Below are 10,900 nucleotides of genomic sequence, written 5' to 3'. Positions count from 1 at the left end.
TCTCACTACTGTACTGTACTGTATCACTTAATGGCACAGATGTACTTGTCTAAATAATAACTGGGCTGCAACATTGCTAATTCACATTAACAAGCACTATCTTAGCTGTCCACATGAATAGTTACTAACACACGAGAAAGTTATACAACACACCAAACATGAGCTCATTATTCAAAGTATGATGCACGTAACGAAATTACATCACTGAACATTAATTGCAGCCGTGTACGGCCGTAGATGTTACATATTAGTGGCATCCATTGAGAGGATAATGTCCCAACTGACAGCAGACATGATGTGAAAAGAGAGACAAAACGAGCAAATAAGCACACTATACTTTAGTGCACTTCTCTACTAATGCCAAACATATGGAAGAGAACACGTTCATGTAGTTAAACGGTGTTTGAGACACTTAATTTGTAACGGAGCGGACTTTAACGAGGTGCACAACGAGCTGTCAATCAAATCGACGTCGAAGCTTAAGGCACACAATGGCAAACCAGTGCGACAAATAAACACAATATAAAGTAACTAAACGCTATTTAGTGTCACTGTGGCATCTGACTGCATAATAACCGCTATGCAACAAGTAGTGGACGTGACCCAGAATGCAATGTGTGCGTCACGAGAGGTAAATATAATGACATTACTCTACTCTTAACATGGAACTAGACAATATAATAATGACAACTGTTAATATTTGGAACCTTTCTAACAAACATTATTTACTTAATTAAGTGAAAATGTGTGTGATTCCCTCCCCGAGTAGTTCAAGTAGCGAATTAGCTACTGGGTGTTAGCCTCCATGCTAAGCTGAACACACCACTGTTAGCTAGCGGGGATTCAATGCAAGGCAATGCAGCTCCATTCATATAGTGCATTTAATACACAACATAATTCAATGTGTTTAGCTTATCATGGTGAAAAGTTCAGCGGAGTCTCTTCTCTTTTAATTTACCTTCGAAGCATGTGTCTCTCGCGTTGTGTCCGTGGGTGCGTGTGTGACCAGCTACTGTGATACACGGCATACACTACTGATTGGTTCTGGCTCTTGCACGGCTAACCAATCAAATGCTGCTATGGGCGTTACGTTGCTGGAGTTGGACTCCATACCAGACAGAGACGCTCTGGGCTGCATTCGAAGCGAAAAGACGGAGTTTTAAATGGATCGCTCATATCGGCCGCCAGATTAATAAAACAGACTGATACCGATATGTACCAATATGTCAAATATCGGCCCCGATTATCGGCCCGGCCGATTATCGGTCTATCTCTACCAAGGATCATATGAGTAGCCTGTGGGCCCCTTCTTAAGCTCGCTCACCTGTGTTGGGACATTTTTGATTTTAGAGGAATGTTGTAGAAGTGATCATTTGAAAATGTAAAGACTAGTGGGGATTTAGAGAAATAAAGGGTCCAATTTTCATGTCCAGCGCAACCCTTATGCAAAGCGCAGTCTGACTATGCACATGGGTGGACAACATTATTCCACCTCATTCAATATGATTCCACGTTTATGTATTTTTCATTCAGCATTCACACACAATTTCTCCAGAAATTGCTTCATCTATTTCGAATATATATTACTGAAGATAATTTGAACACATTTGTCTTTTGGGTAGTATGTATCCCTTCACATTAATCAGTACCAGGGAAGTCGCTTTCGAAAAGGTTGGTGACCCCTGTCATACACCATGTCCTCTCAGGTGTCCCTCATCAGCCTTGTGGCCAATGCGCTGGGCTACTCCGAGCTCACTGCCATCAAATCCCTCAGGACACTGCGAGCCCTCCGGCCACTGCGAGCCCTGTCTCGGTTTGAGGGCATGAGGGTAAGTAAGATTCCCTTTTAATGCAAGCTTTGTAAAGTTGCAAACAAATGTTAAGTTCTCCACTCGGGATCTCAGGCAAAGTTGTTTTACCACTCATTGTGTAGCTATGGATATAACTACATGCCTTTTAGTAATTTAAAATGTGTAATTTGAAGTTAACTGCATGTTCTCCTTCCAGTTCAACTCTGTACTTCTTCTATCTGCATGTTTCTTTTGACATCGTGTTGATGGATTGCAGACATTGCTTTTTGACGCTGCTTGTTTGGTGCCTTGTAAATGTGACCTGTAATCTTTTTCTTTGTTGTGTGTCTTTTTTCATTTACAGTCAGACAAAATGTTGTGACCTCATCCTGCCTCTAAGGTTTTTTTCTGTTTTGCTTTTTTTCCTATGAAATTGTAATCTTTACTGAATCAACCTTCACCTTCTTAAATGTCTGGTAACAAAATCTTTTGTGTGCAGACATCACTCAATAAATGTAGCCTTTGTATAATGTAAAAACAGTCAAGTGATTACATGATTGTAATGGGTCACTTATCCAAAACTAAGCAGCCTTTATTTGGGGAAACAGAGCTTGAGCAACAAGAAGGCAAGGCAAGTTTATTTGTATCGCACATTTCATACACAAGGCAACTCAATGTGCTTTACACAAGGAAAGACAACACATAAGCATCAACAAACAGTAGTTAACATTCAGAGGGAGAAAAATAAATAAAAATAGGTTAGAAAATTTACTAAAAAGAACATACAATAACAATCTTAAAACATTATTCAACAAACTTTAAAACATTTAACATAAGAAAGTTTAAAATAATAATAAAAATAAAAACTTAATTAAAGCTGTTTAAAAGTCCCTAATCAAAGGTATAAGAAAAAAGCAAAGTTTTAGAGTCGAAGGTGTTGAGTTTGTCTGTATTTTGAACCTGTCCAGGTTGTGGTGAATGCGCTACTGGGGGCCATCCCCTCCATCATGAATGTGCTGCTGGTCTGCCTCATCTTTTGGCTCATCTTCAGCATCATGGGGGTCAACCTGTTCGCAGGGAAGTACTACTACTGCGTCAACACGACCACTGACAAGGTCTTCCCCATCGAGGTAGTCAACAACAAGTCCGACTGCCTGAATCTGGTCAATGACAGCGCCCGGTGGAAGAACGTCAAAATCAATTTTGACAACGTCGGTGCTGGCTATTTGGCGTTATTGCAAGTGGTGAGGTGTTCAAAAAGTCTCAGCCTGCTTTTTATTATTATTTTTAATTAGGTACACTTTCCTCCAAAAGGTTTGGAACAGTGAGGACAATTCCTTCAGGACAATTATGCTTGAGATCAAAAGACAAATGTTAGACAACAGAGCAACATTTCACCTTTTATTTCAATTTCTGATATGAGATAGCATTACAGTATTTGAATCTAATTTTGTTAATTTAGTTTTGTTTGTTTCTTTGCTTTAAATAACTGCATCAAGGCTGACATCAGCGTTCTTCTCCTTTTACTGTTGCCTCTTTCAGTGTCCATTTGACTTCCTTCACTTATTATTATTAGGACTACATGTAGTCAATGAATCACTTAAAATTGATTAGTGTAGTTTTTGGGACAGAATGTAATTTATCCCCCCCGCCCCCCAAAAAAGTACATCACAGTATCTTGACATATTTCACACACCGACATATACTAACACACAGGCGGGAGCTGCGTGGCTCAGGGACTAGATCGGTTTTCTCCCAAGCTGAAGGTTGGAGTTTGTTCCTCTAGTCTTGAGTCACTTTAATTTTATTTTATTCAATTCAATTCTTTTTTACTCTCTTCCAAGTGTAAATATTGCTCTAAAACTGAGTCTAATTGGTCCCACTCTAAATAGTCACATTTCCTCGATACAGAATTTACTGTGTATTCTTCAACAATAAACATTTCAAACAATTAAAAAAAAAAAAAAAAACTAATTCTGTGAAAGGACTCTCGTGCAATCGAGTCCGGACATCGGCCTTCCTGGGTGGAGTTTGCATGTTTTCCCTGTGCCTGCATGGGTTTCCTCCGGATTCTCTGTTTTTTTCCCCCCCACATTCCAATGACATGCACAGCAGCTTAATTGAGCGCTCTAAATTGTCCCAAGTGAATGGTTGTTTGTCTCTGTGTGCCCTGGATTGGCAGGCATCCAGTTCGGGGTGTACCCCGCCTCCTGCCCGAAGCCGACTGGGATAGGCTCCAGTACCCCCGTGACCCTTGTGAGCAATAATCGTTTAAGAAAATGGGTGGATGGATGGGCTCTCGTGCATTAAAATGACCATTTAAGGATGTCACAAAACTGCTCAGCATTAAGTGCAAGAACTCATTTTGTGCATTTTTTCCCCACAAAAATCAACTCATTATTCAGTTAGTATGTTTGTCCTGCATGTCAGTCCAATCCTCAAAATCTAAGGCTCACTTTGTTTGTAGTATAGGGCAGTAGGAATCTCTGATACAAGTGCAACTACGTCATTTCCGCCATCTAGAGGTGAATGGTAATATTACAACTTTAAAGTATACAGTAGTAGAGGAATCCATATTACCCACTTGTGAAAGACCATTAGGTTCACCGTGTGAAATAATCCAATGTCACTTAATTGGTCTGAAAATGTTTAATTTACTACAAAAAAGGAAATCTTAAAATTTAAGTTGCCTATGGGTCCACCTCTTGCCATTCAATATTAAGGCATGGCTTCCTGTGAGTTACAGTATATCAGGTTCGTTTTCATATAAGCTGGCCCATTTTTCACACTAAGTAAATTGTGAGTACCGGTAAATTGAAACGTGATTATCATTTTAGTAATCATGCTTTTTGTGATGTTTTTGCTTTGTAGTGTGTGGTGAGATTTTTCTGAAATAAATGGGTGCCTTCGTTCAAGAAAGGTTGGAAAACTGATTTATTTCTTCTCGGCTTGTTCACCCACGGACATCTCCTTGCTCTTTATTGTTTGATTAGAGGACACACTGAGCCAACAAACCACAAATGTTATTCATATGAAAAATGGATAGTTTACAACACAACAGCATCAAACAGAGACACTAAGTTATTTATCAGAAGATATGGAAATTAAAATCTGAAATGTTAATCACTTGTAGTTGTCTCATAATTCATTATTGTTAATGTAAAAGTAATGTAATTGGTATCACTGTTCCAATCGTTTGGGAGGAGAGTGTAAATGAATGGATAGGTAGATACATGGATCCTGACTTATTGACTCTTATCTGTTGTTAGGCAACATTCAAGGGTTGGATGGACATTATGTATGCAGCAGTGGATTCTCGTGATGTAAGTTTCTTCCAAATTATAAAATCAACTATACACAATAATTTAAAAATTGATTTGTGACCAATAACATTACATTTTTTTTCTTTCTGTATCCATCGCTCTAGCTGGAAGATCAGCCCGAATATGAAGTGAACTTGTATATGTATCTGTACTTTGTCATCTTCATCATCTTTGGTTCCTTTTTTACCCTAAACCTGTTCATTGGTGTTATCATTGACAACTTCAACCAGCAAAAGAAAAAGATAAGTAGTCAAAATGTCTCTAGACGTTTCATTTCCTTGATTATAACCATCTATTGTTGTTGTTTTCTATACTTTGGAGGGCAAGATATCTTCATGACAGAGGAACAGAAGAAATATTACAATGCTATGAAGAAGTTGGGTTCCAAGAAACCACAAAAACCAATTCCTCGGCCAGCAGTAAGTTTTCTTTAGACCATTTGACATTTCCATCCCATATGCTGATGATCCTGTCAGGGACAGCAACAGGATTTTTTTTCTCTCCTGGGGCTAAAAGTGAGCTTCACTGATACATAGGGGGCTGAAAAAATCATTTATGAATATATTTTTGAATGTCAAATAAAATGCTGGAAGGCTTACCTGAAACAGATATCTTAAGGGGCAGCCCCGGTGTAGCGCCATCCTTAGATCCTGTCAAAACTAATCCATTGTTTCTGTTTCTTCTTCTGTTTGGCTGACAGAATGCATTTCAAGGCTGCGTGTTTGACTGCATAACGAAGCAGGCTTTTGACATTGTAATAATGATCCTCATCTGCCTCAACATGGTGACCATGATGGTGGAGACTGACAACCAGACCCCAGACATGGACGACATTCTTTATTGGATCAACCTGGTCTTCATTGTGCTCTTCACAGGGGAGTGTGTACTAAAGATGATCTCCTTGCGTCACTATTATTTCACCATAGGTTGGAATATTTTTGATTTTGTGGTGGTGATCTTGTCGATTGTAGGTAAGGACGTCATTATTTTCATGGGTACATTTTGACCTCTGTTGGGTTTGTCATATGTGCTAATTTGATGTTTTTACTTTTGCAGGTATGTTTTTGTCAGAAGTGATCGAGAAATACTTTGTGTCTCCAACATTATTCCGAGTGATCCGTCTGGCCAGGATCGGCCGCATTCTCCGCCTTATCAAGGGTGCCAAAGGCATTCGAACACTCCTCTTCGCCCTGATGATGTCACTTCCTGCCCTGTTTAATATTGGTCTCCTCCTCTTCTTGGTCATGTTCATCTACGCCATTTTTGGCATGTCCAACTTTGCCTACGTCAAACGGGAGAGTGGCATTGACGACTTGTTCAATTTCGAGACCTTTGGGAATAGTATGATCTGCTTGTTCCAGATCACTACCTCAGCTGGGTGGGATGGTCTGCTGGCTCCCATCCTGAACAAGAGAGAACCAGACTGCGATAGCCAAATGGAGCACCCGGGCAACTCCTACAAAGGCAACTGCGGCAACCCTTCAGTGGGTATTTTCTTTTTTGTCAGCTACATCATCATTTGCTTCCTTATTGTGGTCAACATGTACATTGCCGTCATCCTGGAGAATTTCAGCGTGGCAACGGAAGAGAGCGCCGAGCCACTGAGCGAGGACGACTTTGAGATGTTTTACGAAGTGTGGGAACGTTTCGACCCCGACGCTACACAGTTCGTGGAGTACAGCAAACTCTCGGCCTTTGCCGACGCGCTGGACCCGCCGTTGCGTATGCCCAAGCCCAACATGATCCAGCTCATCTCCATGGACTTGCCGATGGTCAGCGGCGAGCGCATCCACTGCCTTGACATCCTGTTTGCCTTCACTAAGCGAGTACTCGGGGAAGGCGGTGAGATGGATGTGTTGCGCGGGCAAATGGAGGAACGCTTTATGGCGTCCAATCCTTCGAAGGTGTCGTACGAGCCAATCACCACCACTCTCCGCCGCAAGCAGGAAGACATGTCCTCCATCATCATCCAGAGAGCCTTCCGCCGCTACATGATTTGCATGGCCATGAAGAAGGCCTCGGCACTCTACAAAGAGCAGCTCAAAGAGGGCTTGCGTGACCCTGACAAGGATGTGATGGTCATCAGCAAATTCAATGAGAACTCCACCTCGGACAAAACTGACATGACCCCATCCACGGCTTCCCCTCCCCCTTACAACAGTGTGACCAAATCTGACAAAGACAAATATGAGAAAGAAAACTGTGAGAAGAAAAAAGACGTGAAAGAGCGAAAGAAATAGACTTTTTTTCCATTGTCGTGTGCTTGTATGTTGATTGCTAGGAGTTGGCGAATGTCTCAAGTAGAGGAGGGCAAGTATGTTGTGTAGGCTAATACAGTGAATCCACAAGGACATCTAAAGGGACCAAATCATCCAGAAGACACTGCCAGACTGAAAAGACACATGCAAACACGTGATTTTGTTTGGTTGTTAATTGACACACTCCAGTGTAGTCTAAGTTGTCTGTAGTTAGTGCTGCTGCTGCTATAAATACACTGTCATTAATTTAAAAATGGCTGTATTACTCAAAACTACTCTGCTTTTTTTCTTCTTTTTGCTTGGCAAGGGGATAAAATGAAACTTTTTTTTTTTTTTTTTTAAACCAGTAAATCTCAAGATGACAAAAATACAATTCAAAACAATTCTGAGCTCTTTTAAGAAAAAGAAAAAAAAAAAAAAAAAAAGATGACAAAAACACTTAACTCCTCCACTCGGGAAAGGACTTCTGCCCTTTTCTATCTGATGATCATGATCTCAGATTCAGCATTTCTGCCCTCCTTGCCGCTTTGAACTGTCAGTTGAAGATCATTCGCCTGGCAAGCCACACCCACTTTGATAAAACTACTGAAGGCATAAAAATGGATTTTGAATTGCACCTGTGGCCGGAAAATGAAACTGCATTTTGCCTTCGTCACATACACAACGCGCACATGATGTCACATCAGCAGAAATTGAAACCAAATCCAGTCTGAAAACTATTGGCCAAAGGCTTAGAGGAGTTCCCGTTATGAACAGCTAAGGTGATAATCTGATGTCAGTATAAATGGTCAAATAAAAAGGCGACTGTAAAGATATGTTTTGGGTAAATTGTTACAAAATGCAGCTTTAACAAAAGAAAGTTGGTCCTGTCCTGCCATTGAAAGTGATTTCAGTCTGGCTCAAAATGAACCGTGCAATCAAATTTGTTTATCTGCTGTGACGTGTCACCTATTCTTCGTGAGCAATGTGACTCTTTGGCGCCCGAAGTCTGTCATCTCACAAATCATCAAGTTTTTGCCGCAAAAACTACATATGTCATTCGCACTACTGTCTCTCTTAAAATAGCCATGTTGAATTTACTCCATAGCCTGTCCGCCCACCGCTACTGTTTACTCACGGACATATGAATATTATACACAGCATTTAATATGTACGTTCATGTGTGTCTACTACTCTTTCACGCGTCCCACTTTTATGACGTCATATCAGCGCTTTGTTCATTGAATCGTTTCACTGTTTTTTTTTTAAACCAATTGCCCCTTCCAACTGACGTCACTGCTTAGCTCCTGCGGCGCCTCCTGGAGGGCAAACATACCACAAGAAATGAATGTAGAGAGCTTGATTTTCGGCGAGCGTTTTCGTTAACAGGTGGGAAATATGTCAAGTGTCACAAAAAAACATCCCGAGTAGGACACCACTCGAGGAGTGAAAGACGATCACACGTGACATAGCCACCGTGCTCGTCTTTCACTCCTCACTGTCTTCCATCTGGTTTAGAATCGCTGCCGGCAGCCGAAAAAGCGATCTAATCTCTCTTTGAGCCATTAGGGCAGGGGTGTTCAAACTTTTTCCTCTGAGGGTCACCTACTGAAAGCTGCAAGGGCCACTTTGATTATTTTTTTTAAGCTATTTATTAAACAGGGTAAAAATCAATGAAGCAATTATACATTGTTGATATAATGTACAGTTACTTATTGAAAACTGCTAACAGTCACAAGGCAAATAGTACGGAGCCCCTAAGGTGACATGGTAGGAAAAAAACAAAAACTGAACGCAAAGATTGCGTTCCCGCTACTTGCAAAGATTGCGTTCCCTCGCAAAACAACTTTGCGTTCGAACGCAAAGTTGTTTTGCGAGGGAAGGCAAAGTTGTTTTTTTTCGCCTACCATGTCACTGTCGCTGCTAAACATTTCCGGGTCATCTTCCATGTGAACAAAAGCGACGTGTAAACAAAGCAGTGGAAAAATACATGCTCCATCCTCGTCGCTTTGGGAAAGCTTTCCCACTGTTTTGTTTCATGTTTACAAACGTTCCCATCCTCGTCGCTTTTGTTCACATGAAAGATTACCCGGAAGTGTTTACGCCGCAGCGAAGGTGACATGGTAGGCGAAAAAAACAACTTTGCGTTCCCTCGCAAAACAACTTGGCGTTCGAACGAAAAGATTGCGTTCCCTCGCAAACGCAAAGTTGTTTTGCGAGGGAACGCAAAGTTTTTTTTTTTTTTTCCTACCATGTCACCTTAGGGGCTCCGTAGAATCCCAACTTGACATTCTGAACCACAACACGAACAATCGGTAGTAAACTGACTACACTTAACCATTAATTTAATGTGATGCTTTCACAAATTGGACCTTGACACTAAGCAAACTATTTTTATTTCAGAAACTGAATTATTAGCTGTAAATTTGTTTCTTTGCCTAGCTAGAAATGTTTAATCCACCCTCTTTTTTTTTTTTTTTCTTCTTTTTTTTTAAAACAGCATTGAAAAATTATTTTTAGTATTTGCCGTGGGCCGCCATAAAATGTATGGTGGGCTGCCCCCAGGCCGTAGTTTTGACACCACTGCATTAGAGCATTCGCCGGCCACGCACAAGTTCACCGTAGCATTGCTCGCTGATTTGTCAACTGTTTGACCTATTTTCTAGCTCACACTGATTGTTTTCTAATTCACTCGCATTGACGCCCTGCCCTCCACAGCAAGGGGCGCACTTAAATGTGACATCACACTGGAAAGGTCTATAGCAAATGGTGCAGCTACAACAGCATATTTTGGTCAATAGTCCATCGGAAACATCAAAAGACCTATTGTGACAGATGACCCTTAGGTGGGACTGGTTCTAAGGGTCATCATTAATGAGCCACTGCTAGTAAAAGGGGAACTGTTGCATCGGTTTCTCAAGGTGATACAATTATAAAAAAAAAAAAAAAGCTACAATCATTAGAAAAGAGTTGTTTCTATGCATTTTTTTTTTAAAGATATGTTGACCAGTTCCGATAAAACTGTGGCTCAGTTAGCAACACACAACATAATCAGGGAACTGAAGCTAGAATTGTTTTTCACTTTGATCTGTACCTTTGTAACGCAACCTTTATTGTGCAAAGGAACATATTCACATAGGGAAAACTCTCACAGCACACCAACAAATTAAAAATGCCACTAAAAGTGTATATTAGGATACACAAGTGAATTCTATGTATTCTATCTCATGGGAGAGCATTTAATTCCTCTGCCTGTCACGATACGTTGCTGGTATAAACAGAGGGAGAAAGATACATTATTTGTCGTAATTATTTTCAGACCAATGAAATAAAATTGGATAATTTTTTGCAACACATGATTTCCCAAGCATTGGCTAGACAGAAATTATTGATCTATACCATAAAATATGAGTTGATTATGATCTTCACTAATATGCATTACAGGGCAACGCTGCCTTCCCTGCCTAATTTTGAATGCACAAAAACTGAAAAATATATGTATTTCACAGTTACAAGAAAATTCAAACCCTACCCTGTCCTTTACATGACA

At 40.5% G+C, this 10,900-nt stretch overlaps 1 protein-coding gene across 2 annotated transcripts in view; it reads left to right on the top strand.

The window, feature by feature from the left end:
- LOC144014523 (sodium channel protein type 2 subunit alpha-like) overlaps positions 1 to 7,723 on the top strand; it is a 36,138-nt gene extending 28,415 nt beyond the window's left edge. For both annotated transcript variants that reach the window (XM_077514493.1, XM_077514494.1), the window contains exons 21-27: positions 1,707 to 1,829; positions 2,759 to 3,034; positions 5,060 to 5,113; positions 5,218 to 5,355; positions 5,428 to 5,532; positions 5,814 to 6,084; positions 6,170 to 7,723. In XM_077514493.1, coding sequence (XP_077370619.1) covers positions 1,707 to 1,829; positions 2,759 to 3,034; positions 5,060 to 5,113; positions 5,218 to 5,355; positions 5,428 to 5,532; positions 5,814 to 6,084; positions 6,170 to 7,353 — 2,151 coding nt within the window. In that variant the 3' untranslated portion in view covers positions 7,354 to 7,723. The remainder of the gene's footprint in view (positions 1 to 1,706; positions 1,830 to 2,758; positions 3,035 to 5,059; positions 5,114 to 5,217; positions 5,356 to 5,427; positions 5,533 to 5,813; positions 6,085 to 6,169) is intronic.
- The last annotated feature ends 3,177 nt before the right edge of the window (positions 7,724 to 10,900 follow it).

The sequence above is a fragment of the Festucalex cinctus genome, chromosome 2, assembly GCF_051991245.1.
Source record: "Festucalex cinctus isolate MCC-2025b chromosome 2, RoL_Fcin_1.0, whole genome shotgun sequence".
Classification (NCBI taxonomy): domain Eukaryota; kingdom Metazoa; phylum Chordata; class Actinopteri; order Syngnathiformes; family Syngnathidae; genus Festucalex; species Festucalex cinctus.
This window is presented reverse-complemented; position numbering and strand designations above follow the sequence as displayed.